The sequence below is a fragment of the Microcebus murinus genome, chromosome 10 (genome assembly GCF_040939455.1).
Source record: "Microcebus murinus isolate Inina chromosome 10, M.murinus_Inina_mat1.0, whole genome shotgun sequence".
NCBI classification, from domain to species: domain Eukaryota; kingdom Metazoa; phylum Chordata; class Mammalia; order Primates; family Cheirogaleidae; genus Microcebus; species Microcebus murinus.
Genome location: NC_134113.1, coordinates 96,927,976 through 96,948,969, shown reverse-complemented (window position 1 = coordinate 96,948,969; position 20,994 = coordinate 96,927,976). Strand labels below are relative to the sequence as shown.

At 34.0% G+C, this 20,994-nt stretch overlaps 2 protein-coding genes across 3 annotated transcripts in view; one reads left to right on the top strand and one right to left on the bottom strand.

Annotated features, from left to right (window-relative positions):
* The window catches only part of NDUFA9 (NADH:ubiquinone oxidoreductase subunit A9), a 449,537-nt gene that overhangs the window by 281,076 nt on the left and 147,467 nt on the right, over positions 1 to 20,994 (top strand). The window lies entirely within an intron of this gene.
* Positions 4,778 to 20,994, bottom strand: part of FERRY3 (FERRY endosomal RAB5 effector complex subunit 3) — a 57,862-nt gene continuing 41,645 nt past the window's right edge. For both annotated transcript variants that reach the window (XM_076007751.1, XM_012783134.3), the window contains exons 9-14: positions 19,784 to 19,912; positions 16,529 to 16,603; positions 12,637 to 12,839; positions 6,745 to 6,802; positions 6,088 to 6,155; positions 4,778 to 5,476 (exon numbers count right to left, since the gene is read on the bottom strand). In XM_076007751.1, coding sequence (XP_075863866.1) covers positions 5,384 to 5,476; positions 6,088 to 6,155; positions 6,745 to 6,802; positions 12,637 to 12,839; positions 16,529 to 16,603; positions 19,784 to 19,912 — 626 coding nt within the window. In that variant the 3' untranslated portion in view covers positions 4,778 to 5,383. The remainder of the gene's footprint in view (positions 5,477 to 6,087; positions 6,156 to 6,744; positions 6,803 to 12,636; positions 12,840 to 16,528; positions 16,604 to 19,783; positions 19,913 to 20,994) is intronic.

The window sequence follows — 20,994 nt, the reverse complement described above, 5'->3', positions numbered from 1 at the left end:
AATGTGAATTCTCCCTTGGGGCCTCTAGAACAACATTGTTTTTGTGAATTCATCTTTCCTTTGCTAAATATTTTTTCTCCTTGTGAGAATTAGCCAGGATCCAACTGAAGTGACAAAAATGATGGTGTGTACTGTGCCAATAAAAGATCTGCCAACTCTCAGGCAAGCTAAGTTTCTTCCCATTGAAATTCTTTTTCATGTATCTCTTCCATTCTGGTCACACTGTCATGGTGAAGAACAGCTGGTGTCACACTTCCAGATCAATGGTCTTGCTTGGTTTGGTGCTTTGGAGAACACAAATGAGAGAAGAGCAGAGCAATATAGAATGGAGACCTCAGGCTTAGTGCCCCTGCCTGATTTCCAAAGCACACTTTAAGGTCTTGAGGACCATATTGTTGTCTGTCTTCAGAATACTTAACTATTTATACAAATACAAAGCTTCTAACTTTGCAACACATTCCTCACTAATGTTAATGTTTGTGCTTATCTCCTCATCCCCCCATTCCCCTACTCTTGTGGTCAGCTTCTCTCAACATAGTGGCTATTTGCTACTGCCTCCATTCTATTTCTTTTAATTTTTTAAAATGTTTTTGTTACATAGATACCTTGTATAATCCTTAAGACAGGGCTTTTACTGTGCCTGTCACCAGGATAGTGTTCATTGTACCCAGTAGGTAAGTTTTTATCCTACATCTACCCCCCACCCCCAAACATTCCCTGCTTCTTGGTTTCCTGTGTCCTTTGTAGCACACTTTGTGCCTGGGTGTACCCACTGTTTAGCTCCCACTTATCAGTGAGAACATACGGTGTTTGGTTTTCCATTCCTGAGATACTTCACTTAGGATAATGGTCTCCAGTTCCATTCAAATGGCCAGAAATGACATTTTATTTTGTTTTATGGCTGAGTAGTACTCTATGGTGTTTATGTGTGTGTATATATATATATCACAATTAGTTTATTCACCTGTGAATTGATGAGCACTTAGATTGGTTCCTCATTTTTGCAATTGTGAATTATGTTACAATAAGCATTCAGGTACAAGTGTCTTTTTGATAAAATGACTTCTTTTCCTTTGGGAAGATACCCAATAGTGGGATTGCTGGATCAAATGGTAGGTCTATATTTATTTCTTTGAGGAATCTCCATACTGTTTTCCATAATACTAATTTGCAGTCCCACCAAAAGTGTACAAGCATTCCTATCTCTCTGCATCCACATGAGCACCTATTTTTTTTTGACTTTTTAAGAATGGCCTTTCTTCTGATAGGGGTAAGGTGGTATATCATCGCAGTTTTAATTTGCATTTTCCTGATGATTAGTGATGCTGAACATTTTTTCATATATTTGTAGGCCATTTATCTTATTTTGGAAAACTTCTGTTCATGTCTTCTGCCCACTTTTCAATGCGGTTGTTTTTTTTCTTGCTGATTTGTTTGAGTTCTTTGTAGATTCTGGATACTAGTCCTTTGTTAGATATACAGTTTGCAAATATTTTCTCCCAATCTGTAGGCTCTCTATTCACTCTGTTATTTACTGTGCTGTGAAGCTTTTTTAATTTAATGAAGTCTCAATTATTTATTTTTGTTGTTTCTGTATTTACCTTCGGGGTCTTAGTCATAAATTCTTTGCCTAGGCCAATGTCTAGAAGAGTTTATACTACATTTTCTTTTAGAATTTTTATGGCTTACATTTAAGTATTTTATCCACCTTGAATTAATTTTTGTGTATGGTGAGATATGGGGACCTGTTTGATTTTTCTGCGTGTGGTTATCCAGTTTTCCCAGCACCATTTATTGAATAGGTCTTCCTTTCCTCAGTATATGTTGTTTGTCAAAGATCAGTTGGTTGTAGCTATATGGTTTTAATTCTGGGTTCTTTATTCTGTTCCATTGGTCAATGTCTCTATTTTTATATCAGCACCAGCTGTTTTGATTACTATAGCTTTGTAGTTTAATTTGAAGTCAAGTAATTGTGATGCTTCCAGATTTGTTCTTTTTGTTTAGGATTGCTTTGGCTATTTGCAGTCTTTTTTGGTTCCAAATGAAGCTTAGGATTATTTTTTCCAGGTGTGTTAAATAAGACATTGGTATTTTGATGGGAATTGCATTGACTCTGTAAATCACTTTGGAGAGTATGGACATTTTAACAATGTTGATCCTTCTAACTCATGAGCAAGGGATGTTTTTCCATTTGTTTGTGTCATCTGTAATTTCTTTCATCAGTGTTTTATAATTCTCCTTGTAGAGCTCTTTCACCTCCTTGGTTAATTCCTAGGTATTTTATTTTCTTTGTAGCTATTACGAATGGTATTGACTCCACTGCCTCCATTCTGTTTCTGTTCCTATCTGAATCTTATGCAGTCATCCCTCAGTCTCAGTGGGGAATTGGTTCCAGACCCCCTACAGATACCCAAATCCATGGATTCTCAAGTATTTTATGTAAAATGGCACAGTATGTGCACATCACCTACATAACCCATACAGTTTAAATCATCTCTAGGTTACTTATAATACATCTATGGATTCTCAAGTATTTTATGTAAAATGGCACAGTATGTGCACATCACCTACATAACCCATACAGTTTAAATCATCTCTAGGTTACTTATAATACTAATACAATGTAATACTATGTAAGCTGGGTTTGCGGGCTTTTTTATAGACAATGTGTCACTATGTTGCTCAGGCTGGTCTTGAACTGGACTCAAGTAATCCTTCTGCCTTGGCCTCCCAAAGTGCTGGGATTAGAGGTGTGAGCCAACGATCCTAGCCAATAGTTGTTATATTATATTTTTAAAATTTGTATTATATTTTATTGTTGTATTGTTATTTTTATTGGTTTTTTTTCCAAATTATTTTCAATCTGCAATTGTTTGAAGCTACAGACACAGAACTCGTAGATGCGGAGTGCCAACAGCACCTAGGATGTTCTTTCTCAGCCTGCTAAGGCACCTTCTCCACATCATTCCTCAAGTGTTGAAATCATTCCCCTTTAAGAAGCCCTCCACTAAGAAAAAGATCATAGTCTCATCCTTCCTTGTTCAAACACAAAACGCCACTTCCTCAACTACTGCATCACTAATATTGCCACCATTTAAATTCATCATACAATTAGTATTTCAAATTATATATTTGTTATCTGCTTGGTGTTTGGTGTGTTTTCCTCAGTGGTAATGTAACATCATAAGCGTGATTTTTCTGATCTGTTTCTGAATATCTTATAATACGGTATCATGTGAAGAAAATGGTTATTCAATAAATTTATCTTGATTTCATAGGCCAAATAGTACCTCTAAATTGCCTTCATGAGAAAGCTACCAGTTTATAAGTAGCTTAATAAAATGGCCTTGAGGTGACAAAGGAAGGTTTGAGCAGCAACATTCACCAAACTTCTGTGAATGAAACTGTGCTCCTAGACCCTGACACCTGGCTGTACCCTTCAAGTTGTTGGCTGTACCCTTAGATTAGTTACAGAATGCTATGGAAAGATTCTCAATGCCTGTTTCTGAATGTCTTTTACTGACCCACTCTGCACGCCTTCAACTTATCCTATCAATGAACTAAAATAGTCTCTGGCACTGATCTACCACACCCCTGGCTTCTGCCTGTCTACCCTGTTTTGCATTATAATCATTCTCAATGACAACATCATTGCCTGGAAGATGATTTCTCCAAGGTATAGGCTATAAAGGCAAAACACCTACCTTCTTAGGGATCATGAGGCTCGCTGATGAGGAATGTGGAAAGTTTTAGAGCCTCATGGACATTCTGCTGGAGTGGGCGTTCTTCTTAGTGTTGTTACTAAAACACAGTTTTTCCTTGAGTAACGTTCTGTTATGGGAAAGCATTTTGAACACCAGTAGAGTTTCTATAACAGTGACTACATTTAGGCATACTAATAGAGTGCTTTTTGTTTCTTATAATCAAGATATATCATCTTATTATGACACCCAAGTCCCTACATTTCATTCCATTGTCCAGTTACAAAAAACCATATAATTTGGATTTGATGAAACTATTGCTTTTTTAAGAGTCTTTGTTTAATGTAGTCACTACTCATAGCAAATAAAGTTATAAATGGGATACATAAGTGATATGCATCTGAGAAAGTACTATCATAAAGAAGATAATGGAAAAGGAGGGGAAACAAAGCAGAGACAGAAATGGGGACTTAGTTATCAGCAAGGACAAGCAAAGCGTAGAAGAATAGTTAAGGAAGCTGAGAATGCAGGAAGAAAAGAGAAACAAAAATGATGCTCATTGTCTGATTGTCACAATGTTGATAAGCACTAAAATACTTCCAGGTGCTGGTTTAGACTAACTTTATCTGAGGCTTGCAAAAAAGAACAGTTTTCCCAGCCTATGAACTGTTATTAATAGTCAAGGTCACAGAGGGAAGATGAGACAGAGGTAAAGAATCTAAAGCCGCCTTTGATTAACTTATACCACCTTAGAAAGAGTAGATTAAAAGCAGGGCTTTGAAACAAGAGAATTTAAAATAAGCACATTTGTTTCTACAAAAAAGATTTTCACAAGAAATTCATACTTATAATATGTATTTCAGTGATTTCAAATTTTGGTTTGCCAAACAAAGTAGAAGGAGGATTTTATTTGTATATTTAATTAAGGCTAGCACCTGATATGATTCAAGCCTTCTGGCTGTTTTTTTTTTTGTTTTTTTTGTTTTTTTTTTTGAGACAGAGTCTCGCTTTGTTGCCCAGGCTAGAGTGAGTGCCGTGGCGTCAGCCTAGCTCACAGCAACCTCAAACTCCTGGGCTCGAGTGATCCTTCTGCCTCAGCCTCCCGGGTAGCTGGGACTACAGGCATGTGCCACCATGCCCGGCTAATTTTTTTTTATATATATATCAGTTGGCCAATTAATTTCTTTCTATTTATAGTAGAGACGGGGTCTCGCTCTTGCTCAGGCTGGTTTTGAACTCCTGACCTTGAGCAATCCGCCCGCCTCGGCCTCCCAAGAGCTAGGATTACAGGCGTGAGCCACAGCGCCCGGCCTGATTCAAGCCTTCTGGAAAAATCAAATGTCTCCATGAAAATATACTGAACAGTTTCCTAAAGCAAGCATCCACATGTGATAAAAAAAAAGTTTTAACTTACTAATATTCACTGGTAGGACATAATAGGAAAAAAAGAGAGATTCTTTCATAAAGAGACTTTAAGAATAAATGTTTAAGTTAGGGGCTAACCGTTAGTCTGTGCACTATATAAATTTCTGGAATGTTTAACAGACATATCACGATTTGATTTGTAGCTTCAGTTGTATGTTCTCTTTCTGGGCATCTTCTGCTTGACAGAATCCCAGCATAGCTCAAGTTCCTGGAGAGTTTAACAATCCTCTTCTGCCAGCATGTCAATCTATAACACTTTAGTGCTTGGATGTCAGAGTGAGTGTGGATGATACTCGGAAGATCTGGGGGAGCATGTTACTAAGTTGATAAAACATTTCTTCAGAAATACTCTGTAAGGGGTAAAAACAAAAGGTGTGTACTTGTTAAATCATCATCTAAAAAAAATTTTAAAGTATTTTAAAATATGGACTTAGTACTAGATATGGAATGCAATATGTGAAAATTATCTTTCAGGACTCATTTAACTGTATCGCTATGGACAAGGGCTGTTTTTCTGGTTCCATCTTCTGAGAACTTATGTTGTTTCTGTGAAATAATAAGTCTGTTTACTAGAAAAACCCCTAGATAACATTAGAGTAACCAGTAATAAAATTCCACTAATTTTGGTAAGATCTTTGTAGAATATAGACTCATTCTCTGTTAATGCCCTTATTTATGAAGCCTTCAGAAAAACAAAGGAAAGATGAGTCAAGTTTCATTTTGGGGTTAAATAAAAGATCTCTTGAGTGGTAGATGCTGACATCTTTGACAAGAGATTAAGTGAAGGGCCTTTATAGCATCTAAACACTTCTCCACTTATAAAACAAGAAGCTGTTAATATTTTATGTTTAGGAGTTTAGGCCTAGCTAAACTCAGATTAGGCCCAGATTTGTGCCTAGCTAAATCTGTGAGATATAATAAAAGAGATTAAATTGGGGTAAGATATATTCAGATAACACACCTGAGGTACCAGAAATTGCACTGTCCTAGAAATTCCTCCATCCCACGAGGCCATTTCCATCATGAAACCTAAGAAAGAACAATAAATTTTGCTGCATTATGAGTTTCAGCCTTCAAACCTTCTAGTCACTTACCGAAATAAACTGATTTTTCATTGTGAAGCTTCATGTCTAGACATTTTAGGTAGCCATTTGCCTGTGAAAGGCTAAGCCTAAAGGACAGATAAACTTCTGCAATCCCTAATTCACCATGCCAGAGAGGTTTAAAATAGTTTTGTCAACATACTCTTACTTATGATTTCTCAAGTCAAATCTAATTTCCATACAATCAAGCTCAAACAGGTTATTAAAACTTAATTAAATATGTGGCTCTATTTTTTCTTATTAGGAGAATAAAAGGCAATAGAGAGCAAGCTAGCATCAGAAAAAAATATAAATAACATCCAAATATCCTTGTATTTCAGAAGGGCTGGGATTTGTTTATTTTGTGACTGGAAAAAGATAAATAAAAAAGCCTGTTATGAAATTTTTGATTGTTAAACTATTTAATTGAGGCATCACATGACAAGGGTAACTTTCACATTTTTTTTTCGGGGTTGCTCCACTTTCAATATTTGGGACATATATATGGTTGTTGTTAAATATAAGATCATCCTCACCTTTGACACACTTAAACACAAGTTCTGCTCTCCTTAAGCACCACGGTATAGTCATTTCCTAAAAACAGAACCAAAACAAATCATATGCTTTTAACAGAAATTTGTATAATAAATAAAGTCAGATCTTTATCTATAATGTTGACTATCCATGCTGTGAACAGATTCAGACAATTATTTGCTAATTCTAACTGGATTTCCTTTGGTTTTTAGGCATTCAACTTCCTCCAGCTGTTAGACTATACTTGTGGAATGCAAACTAATTTAAGTGGCCTAGTAAATATAATTTTTAAAATAAACACATCCTTAAAACTTCCTAGATAATTAATTCTAAAGACAAATATAAGTGATGTGGGAACTTCACCTAGTACAGTCAATGTTATCATAAATAATTCTATTAAATTGTATAATATTTGCATAAGATAAGCAGTAAAATAAATGTTTTTACTACATAACATGTTACTTCAAAGGTAATGGAAATAAACAAATATCCCATCCCAGCTGCCTAGCAAACCAAACATATTCATTTTTCTATGTTCCTTTCTAATCTTTGGCCAAATGTGCACACAAGTGCCAGTGTAAGACTATAACCAATACATTTATAATTATCCATACTATGATTAGTGGGTTTGCCACTTTACATTCTATTTCTTTTCACTATCATTGGAATTATTTAAATTATAACTATAAAACATGTTTACATGTTTATTATTTCATTATGGTGATTTTCAAACTTTCTCAGGATCTTTTACACTCTTCAAAATTACTGACAAAGCTGGACACAGCGGCGCATGCCTATAATCACAAATATATGGGAGGCTGAGGCAGGAGGATCACTCAAGCCCAAGAGTTTTTAACTCTAGGCAGTGTAATGTAGCAAGACTCCATCTCTTAAATACATAAATAATAAAAAAAATTACTGAGGAGTCCAATGAGCTTTTGTTTATGTGAATTATATCTCATGATATTTTATTACATTAGAAATTTTTTAAAAAATTAAAATTGAGAAAAATTTTAAAATATTTATTTCATTTAAAAACAATGAATTATATGTTAACATAAGTAACATTTTTCATGAAAAATAAACATATTTTTCAAAACAAAAAATTATAGTGATAAGAGTAATATTTGACATTTCTGCAAATTTCATTAATGCCTGACTAAATAGAAGACATCTGAATTCTCATATCTGCCTCTGTATTCAATCTGACACCAGTGCAAGAACAAGAATGAAAAGGCAAATAATGTCTTCCTTACCGACTACTCATTCTTTTGCCCTACTGAAAATTCTGTGAGATCATTAATGATTATTAATCTCACAAGATTAAAATTCTGTGAGATCACTAATGATTATTAATTACCAAGCGTTTTATCAGTCTTATTCTAACGGACCTTACTAGTGTAATTCGCTTTAGTGACCACTCTCCTTCTTCATGAGACTCCTCCCCTCCCCTACCCCACCCTAGGCTGATGTGTCATCAAATTATCCCAGTTCTTCGCCTTTCTCTGATGGTCTTTGTGACCTCATGCCTAGTTAGTGCTATGGCTTCCTATCCAGTTTCCTGGACTCTAATCTTTCCCCTCCAAACCATAGATTTGGTTAATTTATCTTAAATATATTTCTGATCAGATGATATTCCTGTTCAAACAACTTACAATTGCTTTCTACTATCTCACATATATAATACATAAACCTTTCTTTTAATATTTAAGGCTATTTACAGCCAAAGCTACTTTAGTTTTTATGACTCAAATTTAAAAAGTGAAGGTTTCTTTCAAGCATATCTGCTCACCTCTGCCTGAACATGATCTGCAATGCCTGTCACCCGCCTCTCCCCATTTTCCCTCAATTTGTTTCTTCTGCCTAGAATGACCTTCCTGTTAATTCCATCTATTGAAACCTTATCTTCATTCTTCAATGAAGAATGAAGCTAATGTGTAGCTTAACTGGCACCTCCTCTATAAAGAATGTCCTATTTCCTCAGCTACAAATAATGTCTCTCTATCCTCTGAACTTCTAAAGTACTCTGTTATTCTTTTATCTCAAAAATCATATTTTACCCTGTCTTTTTTGGAGGGAGAGGAGGGCAGAGGAATAGGCAGAAGGATGGGATTTATGCTTTCTTAAGTTGTGTGCCCTCTGAAGGGAGAAATCCCTTTTTATTCAATTTTATTACGTTAACAATGCCTTTTATAATACTGAGCATACAGATGCTCAAAAACATAGGTTGAATGAATTTAAAAAGTGTGACTTTTTCTGTAGCCAGAAATAGGGTTTGATAGAAAACTACTTTTTAAATTTGTGTGCAAGACTCTTTAAGATTGATAAATAAAAGGCAGGTGTCTAGTTGTTTAGTGGTCTAAAAATTAAAAAATCCTCGTTTCTAAGGTCCTGGAAACTTTTCAAAATGAGTAGAATTTTCTGATATTTAATTTTAAATTATGTTTATAGCAGTTCTCAGCTTCGAAATTCACAAAAAGGAAGAATATTTCTTTGTAACTATAAATGCTGTTACAAAAGAGCCACAGTGCCTTAAGGGAATACACACATGCATAGAAGGACAAGTGTTTGGTTTTGACTTGTGCTCCCTAGTTAAAAAAAAGTGACATACAAAAAGAACAATGTGAGACTAAGAAATGTCTTCAGCTGAGAGGCAATGCTGACAGCTCTGAAAGCCATAATAATAATGTCTATGTCTACATGGAATTTTATAATATACATCATTTTTATCTCATGAAAAATAACCTCTATAAATTAAAAAAAGATGCTCAGAGAGGTATAGTGAATTGCTCAAGGTCATGAGACAGCTTAAGTCTTGTATTTTTATTTTCTTAATAGTGTCTTTTGATGAGCAAAAGTTTTGAATTTTGATGATGTACAATTTATTAAGTTTTTCTTTTATGGCTTATCATTTTGTGTCCTAACAAATCTTAACCTGCTTAACCTGATGTCATTACGATTTTTTTATGTTTTCCTCTAAGTTTTATAGTATTAGCTGTTTTGTTTAGGTCTCTGATCCATTTTAAGTTCATTTTTATATACAATATAATGTAAGGGTTAAAGCTATATTTTCTATATGAATATCCAATTGTTTTAGCATTGCTGGTTAAAAAAACTTTTTCCCTCATTGACTTGCCGTGGCATCTTTGTGTAAATCTAATGACAATGGTGTGTGGGGTAACTGACTGGCAGGGAGCAGGAGGGTAGCTGACGGTGCTGGTAAGGTCTGGATATTGGTTATATGGGTGTTCAGTTAGTGAAGATTTGAGCTGTATATGGATGTGTACTTTTTTATATGTATATTATATGCCAATAAAAAGTTAAAAATAAACAAAATCTTCATTAATAACAATTATAAAACTAAAACCTCTAAACCCCAAATTATTTAACAAGTTAATAGCAAAAATAAAAAAGAAGTCAGGAGGAGCTCAGTATTCTCTGTTTGCAGCTTCTATTAGGTTAGCTTGGCTCCAATATCACAGTATCTTCAGATCAGAACAATCTATCGAGATAAAATCAGTATGTTTTTCTTCTTGCAAATAGATTATTTTTTCTTTTTCTTTTAAAACTGTAATTAATTTCTATAGCTCTTTTATCTATCATAGGACATGGACTGTTTCAGACATCATCATTATCTTGCACACATTAAAATGTGCTAAGTGTCCTGCAATTCTATTTGTTAGAGGAAGAGAATAACACCTAAAAATGCTCTGGGATCCTTGCACCAAAGCTAAAATAAATATTACCTCTATATCCTGTGTAGTGTTGTCTGAGTTCGTAGAATAAACTTCTTGACCTGAATGGATGTTTAAATACAACAAATGGGAGGATCATGGCTCAATATACTTTTGTGAATTAAATTGGACACTTTGGAAACAAACTTAATGTTCTGCAGCTGGTGGTTCCAATTTAAAACATGTAACTTTTGTAACATTGTGGGAGAGGGAATGCTAGTAGTATCAGATGTCTGAAAGTAAATCTGAACTTAGTGACTTTTGGAAACACTGTTTTTGAGGTTGTTTCCCACCTACATATAACCATTTTTATAAACTGGTTAACCAGGAGTCCAGCTGCAAGAATGTTTGGATGTTTCCTTGTGGCAGGAATCCATCATAAACTTTCTGTTACTCCCCGAAGACCTTTTTATAGATGAACTAGTTAGTGATGATAACTTAACAATAGCTAAAAATTCCTGATGGAAATAAAATTTTATAAAGCTACAGTAAAAAAACAATAACAACAAAAAACATGTTTGTCCATCTCTCCTGATACCATATTAGGTATAACTGAGGCTACAGAAGTGAATGGAATGAAAAAATCACAAAGTTTGATGTAGCTTTCATAGGATGGTACCAGAATTCTCTACATCAAAACAATAATGTGCCTGGTGAAAATAACCCAGACTATATTATAAATGAGAAATCATTTAAAATCATCCCATCTTAGATGGAATTAATTATGTTTTTGTGTTTACACAGAATACTAAGTTTAAAATGAGACCTTTTAGGCTGGGCGCGGTGGCTCATGCCTGTAATCTTAGCACTCTAGGAGGCAGAGGCAGGTGGATCACTTGAGCTCAGGAGTTCGAGACCAGCCTGAGCAAGAGTGAGACCCAGTCTCTACTAAAAATAGAAGGAAATTAATTGGCCAACTAAAAATACATAGAAAAAATTAGCCAGGCATGGTGGAGCATGACTGTAGTTCTAGCTACTTGGGAGGCTGAGGCAGAAAGATTGGTTGAGTCCAGGAGTTTGAGGTTGCTGTGAGCTAGGCTGACACCATGACACTCTAGTCTGGGCAACACAGTGAGAGTCTATCTCAAAAATAAATAAATAAATAAAAATAAAAAATAAAAATACAATGAGACCTTTTACCATATAATGAGTCTACATGGGGACTTAGTATAAAAAGTAAAACATAAAATCTTTTACATTGTCATTTAAAATATAGCATCTACACATATCTTTTATTTTGGTAACTTTTAATAATCGATGATCAAACTCCCTGATATTCACAGTCTGCACCTACCAGGTAGCAATTTTGCTTTTTACAAAATGCCTCCTCAAAACAAGCAGGCACAGAGTTGGCAGATATGGGTCCTTCAGCACGTGGCAGACCCCTGGTTCTCCTGGATGAACTTGTCTGCGCCCATTTGGTTTGAGGCTCCTATTTCTCTACACTATTTGAAGTTGAATTTTACTCTTTGTATTATTTCAACAACTTATGCCCTCTAACCATTTTTTATGTGGGTGAAAGAATAAAGCAGGAGGGAAACCAGTCATGGAAATGGACATTTTAAAATTAAATTACAGTATATAACAAAATAGATGAATGATTATACTACATCTTAACTGCAGAGGCCAAAACTTGTATGATCCAAAGAGCACCCTTGAGAAAATGTTAAACCAAGCTCTTCCTGTCATCTAGCATCTGTTTCCATTTCCTATTAATGTATACCTAGAGAATGCAAACTAATTTTAATGTTAGCTTAAGCCAAATACGTATGTGAAGGTAAATCTAATGCTACTTAAGACAAAAATAGAAGAGAAGAGAGAGGAAGATGAGGAGGAGGAGAAGGTGGAAGAGAAGATGGAGGATGACAGGGAAGAGGAGGAGGAGCAGGGGCATACACTTTATCCAAAGCTAAAAATTATTTTGATGTTCCAGTTTATCCACTATAGGACAAGGCTAAAAACCTCTGAACATAAGTGGTTAACAATTATTCACTGTTTTGTATCATATGTCACTCAATTCTATTAACCAGGTTAGGAGATGTAAAGGTCCATTAGTTAAAAAAAAAGTGCCTTTAAAATATAAATGTAAAGTGGATTATTATAAAATATTGAGGGCTAACATATTCATAAAATTACAGGATTTTTTTTTTATCTGCTTACTTCTGACATATCATGCACCAGCAAGAGAGGAATGCTTATTGTAGTGATGTCATGGGTACAGCAAACTTTGAGTATATTTCGGAGTCCCATAATTGCAGGATCACGAGCAGTGATGTTTCCTGACTTCACATTGTCGTCCACACAGAGATGGAAAGCAACATGGATTTCTGAGAGATTAGAATGCCGTGTAATGTAAAATTCTCCTGTGAACAGCAAAATTTTCACAAGCATAAATCACATTTATCAATGGGCTTTTATAAGTAACTTCAATGGGCGATCAATGTGTTAAACTAGTGGGGGTTCCTAATAGGAACATTCATGGGGCTCAGGAAATGACTATCATTACTGCTGCTTAATTCTTGGAAAGAAGGTAATGAATATAAGAGATAATAGCTAATTTTGCAATAGGTTCATAAACTGGTATAAAGTGACCACCAAAGAGTAAATAAGTAAAATGAGTACTAATCATCCTTATTTTGATGTAAATGTTTAAAATGTCAAATTTAACATGTAATAACATTTTTTCCATGCCCTAATCTGCTCTTCCTCATCTCAATTTATAGGACTAATCTCTGTGTAGTTAGTTACTCAGAACACAAATAGAGAAGTTGTCCTTAATTCATTCCTTTCCCTCAATGACTATTTTCCCATTCACAATCCAATTTACCACCACCTATTTTCAGTTCTATCTCCAGAGAATCCCAAATATGAACATTCTACCTTTACTGCTGTCATCCTCCTTCATGTTACCATCATCTTTCACCCAGGTTTTTGTAATATTCTCTTAACTGATCTCTTTGTTCCCACTCTTGCCTAGCTACAAGCCATTTCTTCACTGCAGTCCAAATGATAAAAATATAAATCATATTATATCATTCCACTACTTAAAAAACATCCATCAGGCTTATACTACAGCATTTACAAAACAATCTAAACACTTCATTGTGGTCTACAAAATCTCAATGATCTGAAACCTGCCCCCTCTCCAAAATCTTCTTGTCTTACACTCTCTCTTTATGCTCCAGCCACACCGGCTTTTGTTCAGTTCTTCAGACAAGCGGAGATTGTCCTCAATTCAGGGCTGTTGCCAAGAGGGCTTTTCTCCAAGATTCTCATGTGGCTTACTTCTTTTCATCAATAACATCTCAGATCAAATGTCACCTCCTCAGATAGGTCTTCTGTGACTATCCTATCTAATGTAGAACTCCCCAACCCCTCACTCATTCTCTTTCACGTTATTTTGTTCTATTTTCTTCTTGGCACCGACATTCTTTTGTTTATGTAGATTATTTTAAAGAGCTTACTGTGTATGTGTCATGACTATAGGAATTTTGTCTATCTTGTTTAATGTTCTATTTCTAGACATAGAACAGTACCTGGCACATAGAAGGTTTTTAATAAATATTTGTTGGATGAACAAATGAATATTTTAGACTGAATGATAGAGTAGTTTTTCCTCAAACCTTAAAATCTATGCTAACTACAATCCTTTTTCTATGTAACCTCATCAGCCAAGAAAAGTTTCATCAGCTTTTATTTTCTATAGTTTCTGTCAATATAAAGAAATAAACTATAAAACACATAAAGAATATGTTTTTACAAATATACATACCTCAATGGAAATTCTGAGGTGTCCTTCTAAAAAACGTTTGCTCATCTCTACTTTTCCATTATTAACCCTTGCCCTCACAAATTCTGCTCACCCTTGCTTCAACATCATTAGCTTAGGATTTTACTTACAAATATACAGTATATTTAAAAGTAGCCAATATACTTTAGCACTATGTTTAACACTTCTAGATACCAGTATACCTAAGCTGTACCCAAAGATACCTCTGATAGACCCTAGGTAAAGGTCTGTTGTTTTTTTTTTAACTTGAACAGGTAAAGGAATTAGATAAACAGAAAAATAAATTAAAGAAAGGACAATGACAGAGATACCAAAATAAACTGGATACAGAGAAAGTAAAAAGAAAACTGTCTGGTGAGGAATAGTCTTGTTACAACCTCCCAGGAAAGCAATGAAAGGCACAGATTGTTATCAGAAACCCAGTGAACTATGGGAGATAATATGCTCCTGGGCCCAGTGAAGTGGACTACTTCCTAAATGCCTACTGATAATTCATAGGATGAAACTCATAGCTTTGAATATGGGCTGTGGTTCGGCAGTGTGGCAGGATGACTTAGTGAACAAGTCAGGTGTTCCTAATCTTCAGATTGGCACTCTCTCTTTGACCTTAAATGACTTGTCTCCTGGCCTCATTTTACCATCCATTAATAAAATAGGGGTCATGAGGCTGGAAGTTATTTAATTAATATGATATAGTAGAAAAAAGACTAGATTGGATGTTAAGAAGATCTGGTCTCTACCACTCTAGCTGTGTGATCTTGGGCAAATCAATTCAATTTATTGATCCTCTGTTACTTTGTGTAAGAGATGGAAAAAATAAAGCCTGATTGCTGTTCTCAGAATGTTGTTGGGAGAATTAGATGATGTAAACTATATACTTAGATCATGATAAAGTAAACTACCTCTCACGTAAAAGTATGTAAATAAAACCGTTTATCTTCATAATTAAACAAATGTAAAAATAATTTATGATTTATATTTTTTTCATCTCCAATAAACACCCTGATTATGTAGGCATCCTTTAACTAAATGGAAATTCAGAAGCAGTTTCAACATCTAATTGAATAGTTTAATATTCCTTTTCTAACTCACACTTATGACACATCCTGATTTGGTGGTAATAAGGAGATAGGCTTTTTCAAAAAAAAACAAAGAGTAAGGAAAGAAATAAATATAACAATAAAGAGTTAAGTTAAAAAAACTGAAACAGACATTAGTATTTCCAGAATAGTAATAAGATTGGCACATTTTAAGAAAGCCACAAAATATGAATGATTTAGTATGGATCTATGAAAAGAGAAATACAATAAATGCTTCATTGAAGGTATTTTTAGCTGGAGAGGAGGATGGTTTCCTGCTCCACAAAGTGGAGGAAGCAGCCTGTGGTGATTCTAACATTATCCATATCTGAAGGTGGGAGCAAACTCAGAGGCTGATGACCGCAAGCTGACTGGGTCTGACAAGACGAATACCAGAAATGGGTATGGTATTTGCTTAGATTAAACTTAATGTGACCTGCATGTTGAAGATCTAGAGAAGGAAATGTGAGGAAACTACCTTAAAGGAGAATAGAAAACTATATCAAGAAATGGCTATTTCTGAAACTGTAAAATTTACCATTTAGCTTTAAAAACTCCATACTTATAAAGCACACAGATAGGCTGTCCTTCATATGCCTTGATATACAAACGCTACTAAGGGTCATTAGAGTGAATTCAATCAAAAGATGATCGAGAGATTGAATTTCTAGTTGTTAAGTAACATACCCAAGAATAATAAAGGAAATAAAAGAAATGGAAAGCAGAAAAATGTAAGAGGAAATGAAAATAATATTCTAAATAAGATGACCCATTTTCTTTCTATAAGTTCAACTGTTTATATCTCTATGTACTATTGTTTATATTTCACTTGATCTTAGCCATAAGACCAAGAAGCATATTGTTTATATTTATTTCTTGGTTCATTTCTTAAGAAACTAAAAATAATGTATAAAAGGAAATTTGAAAATAGCAAATAATGATAAAACTCATTCAACTTCTTTAGCAATTTCTCTTGTATAAATCTAGAAAAAAGTACTAGTATAAGAATAAAGTTTCACATTGGAGAACATCTGTGAAAGTGTATTATATAGATAAAAAATGTTTCAAAGTGATTTACTGATAAACATTTTATAATGTACACCATAAGAATTTATGTTTTAAATGTATGACTTTAGTATATGTGATTATAAGAAAATAGCATTGAAAATAAAATAATACTTACCTGGTAATATGTTTAAATAGTTTCTCTCAGCAGTCTTAGTTTTATCATCACTTCCTCCATTTTGGTTTCCAGAATCTATTCATAAGATAATGCAACATGAAAGAACATAACAACATATGAAAACACATCATTACTACGATATTCCCAAAATAAAACAGCAGCAGCAAAAACTTACTAAAGGCTTCTATGTGTCAGGCATTCTACTACATGCTTTAGATAGATGGTCTCATTTAATTCTTACAAAACCCTAGTAACCACAACTCTATGAAGTAACTACTATCATCATTTCATACATAAGGAAAAAGAGGCATAGATGGGTTAACTAACTTAAACAAGCACACAAAGATAAATGGCGGAAACAGATCTGAACTCACATACTCAGATTCTAAATCCTATCGTATTAAACCACATTAGACATGCCAATACCCTATTTTCCATCTGGGAGGTTCAGGGCACCAAGTTAACTACACGTAAAATAACTTCATCAGATAGTTGTGGTGTGGCCATCTTTATTTTTAGAATCTGAGTCACTGCTGTTGATTTAGCTTGTTCAGGACTACAAATAAATGGCTAGTAGCACCAGGAATTACTTTATATTCAGCCCATTCCTAAAATTTATGTCTTATCTAATACCATATACAATTAATTTCAGATATGTGAAACTGCTTCAAATGGAACATTTTTGTTCTGCTTTTTTTTTTACTTTTTTTTTTCTTTTTTTTTGAAGGCATCATATTTCTTAGAGGGGAATAAACATTGGTAAAGTAAGCATTATTTTTGAACACACATTATTATGGTTGAATACAAATTATTTTACATACATATATATTGTCAATAGAAGATATATTTGAATTTTATAAGAATTCTATCAGAACTCACAAATGGAAAATGAATACTAGCCTTCAAAGTGGCTACCTTTAAGAGGCTGTACATTTATTCCAGTTAAATTAAAAACTATTTTGGAATCCAGTTTGGAATGGCCTTCAGCATTAGAAAATCACATGAAAACTGTGAGACATTCAAATGAGTAAACTGCAAATAACAAAATATTATAGTTTCAAAAGTGATCTGAATAAAAGTAACAATATTTTTATCTAATATTTTTATTACTTGGATAAAGTGATTTATATGTCATGTCTTGTAAATGCATATATTTTATAAATCAGGAGACAGAGACAGGCACAGAGGGAAGGCTCTGTGTAGCTAGAATCTATATTTAATATAACATTCTGTTTCTAATACAGAGCCATGTAATTGATAGACTTTGAATAAATGTCTGATAATAGCACAGGTAACAAGGAATAATAAATGAGGACTCTAATTTCGTTGGTGTGTGATATGAGTAAATGGAATCCCTATTAAGTAAACAAGAGAGAACAGTACACAGTCCACTCCCCTCTCCATGTTTTAATGGTAATACTTCATTCAGTAATACTAAGAAGATGGTTGTTTTTATTTTTTATAAAAATGTGCATAAAAGCAGTTTTGACTCTTTATCGTGAACCATAGAAATATAAAGATGTTAATATAATAACCACAGTAAGAAAAATAATGGAATGTCTTGGAATAAACAGGTACTTATGTGTTAGGATGTGAAGCTGAAGAACAGATACATAGGTAGCACAGAAGACAGAGAAAGTATTTTCACAAATCTCTTTTGTAAGTATTAATACATGCAGATTCCTTTATGAAAGTTGTCTTTTATAACCCTACTTGCATCACTGACTCAAACCACAAAGTAGTTGCTTGAACAAAAACAAAATAAAACCATGATATACACACACTGCCTGAACCGTATGTGGTTTAAAAACTTCCTGTCATTTACTGCGTGCTTTCTATCTCTCATAAATATACTTAGAATCCTCCCCTCTCCCACACCTGTCATGATCTCAATTCAATCTTCATGCTTTTAAGTCACTACTAAGAATAATATTTAAATGTTCCTAATCACATCATTGCCAGTTTGAATGAGATGGAGGAAGACAGTAGAAGAATGAGAGAGCAAAATAGGATTTTCTGAACGGTCCTTTATTAGGATATATTTCTATATTGATTTTCTAATCTTAGCCTGGCTCTGTCATATATAACACTTATTGTCACAGTGGGAATATAAACTGGTGGAACCGCTATAGAGACCAATTGCTAATATTACCAAAATTATAAATGTATGTGCCCTTTAACCCAGAAATTTCTCTTTAGGAATCTCTTCTGTAGATATGCTTCCTTATTATAACACATATAGAATGATTCATATGCAAGGTTATTCATCATTTCTAGACATTACTATTTATAATAACAAAATATTACAAATAGATTAAATGTCTATCAGTAGGGGACTAATAATAGGATATCTGCAATAGACTACTATATAACAGCAAAAAAAGTATGAGGATAGCCTTTATGGACTGATATGAAATGATCTCCAAGATAAATTATTCAGTGAAAAAGGCAGAGTACAGAACAGTGTGTATAGAAAGCTGCCATTTGTGTAAAAAAGGGAAATAAATACACATAAACACATGCTTATATATAAACATCTGTCTGAAAAGTACATGTGAGATAGCACTGGCTGCCCCTGAAGAGGGAAACTGGATGGCTGGAGGACAGAGTTAGGAAAACTTTCACTGCTTGCTCTTTTGTACAATTTGAGTTGTGAATCTTGAGAATGTTTCACCTATTTAAGAAATGATTAAAAATACATGAAATATATATTTTTAAAAGTATATTCGATAGACAAAAAAAGTATAGTGAATGCTAATCAAGTTAAGACTAGATAGCAGCCACATTTTAGCTTCAGAAGAAAGGAAGAATTCTACAATTTACATGGGAGAGAGGAACAAAGATAACAAGCAAAGATATAATAATATCTGTCCACCACTACAAAACATCAAACATATGTACTATTATGTTTCCTTTTAAACACTGCAGTAGCAATAGATTTTTTTATTTTTAAAAAAAGCACTCAAAGTACCAGAAGCAGATTTAAAGGTCTGAGCAGCCCTAATTTAAAAATTTGTCATATTTTATTTCCTGGGTATCAATTTTTTATAAGAATCTTGAAAATCATCCAAAGAAAATGAAATTAAGCACAGAGTTCAAACTTCTAAAGATTTTAAATTTTGTCTTCAATTTCCTCCTTCCAACTTCTACCAATACAATTTTCCATATGATTTAATAATGACCCATATGCCATTTGAGTGATTAGAGACAGAATATACTAAAAGTAAATTTTTTTTAAATTTGAGTTTTACCCACCATGTGATTCTTTCAACTTACTCCTGCGCTGGGTCCTAGCATAAAGTACCACCTGTTGGACCACTTCTAGTTGCTCTTCAATTCGGGGAAAGTGGAAGTCAGTACATTCTTGGCAAACTGTGGCAAAATCTGAGGGGTCCAAAACATTTATAAACTTCTAAATGTAAAATATCAAATATTTAATATTTACTTATAGACAATGAGATCTGGTAGAAACAGAAAATAAAACTCACAAGTATGATTTCTTATACTTGGCCTTTCAATGAGTATACCTTACGTTACAGCACAGCAATTCTGTTTTGATCAGAAACTTAAACTATCAATCACTCAAAAGAGTAAATAATTAACAGACAAGGAGGCCAAGCACAGTGGTTCACGCCTGTAATCCTAGCACTCTGGGAGGCTGAGGAAGGCGGATTGCTTGAGGTCAGGAGTTTGAAACCAGCCTGAGCAAGAGCAAGACCCCATCTCTACTATAAATAGAAAGAAATTAATTGGCCAACTAATATATATAGAAAAAATTAGCCAGGCATGGTGGCGCATGCCTGTAGTCCCAGCTACTCAGGAGGCTGAGGCAGTAGGATTGCTTGAGCCCAGGAGGTTAAGGTTGCTGTGAGGTAGGCTGACACCACGGCACTCACTCTAGCCTGGGCAACAAAGCAAGACTCTGTCTCAAAAAATAAATAAATAAATAAATAAAAAAAACAGACAAGGAAATGTTAGTATAATTTCAGGTCTTCTTTAAATAATATATACTTTGGTCATAATCCATGCGTAATTGTGCTACAAAATACAAGAAGTTTCTTATATTTATGAGGGGAATAAATTCTAGTCAAGGTTCTTTCAAAAACTGCTATATATTTCAGTACTTTTTATATATTCAAGAATTCAGAAATAATCATAAAAAGTGATTTGTACTGCGAAGAAAGATAGAATTTTACCAGTACATTTAGGAGGTAGGTTATTTAAAAAGAAAAAACAAAAGGCAAATGGATGGACTAAAATTCACTAAGCCAGGATCTACTTCTAAATTGAAAAATACATTATATCTTCATTGAAATAGGATCCTATAGAAGCATTATTTATGGTATAATAGCATTTTAAGAAAAAGTTAGTATGAAGTACTATACCAATGCTGAACATTGAAATAAATCTAAAGTAGCTATGGCTGGGTATATTTGTTATTGGTCTACTTGAATACTAGGGATTAA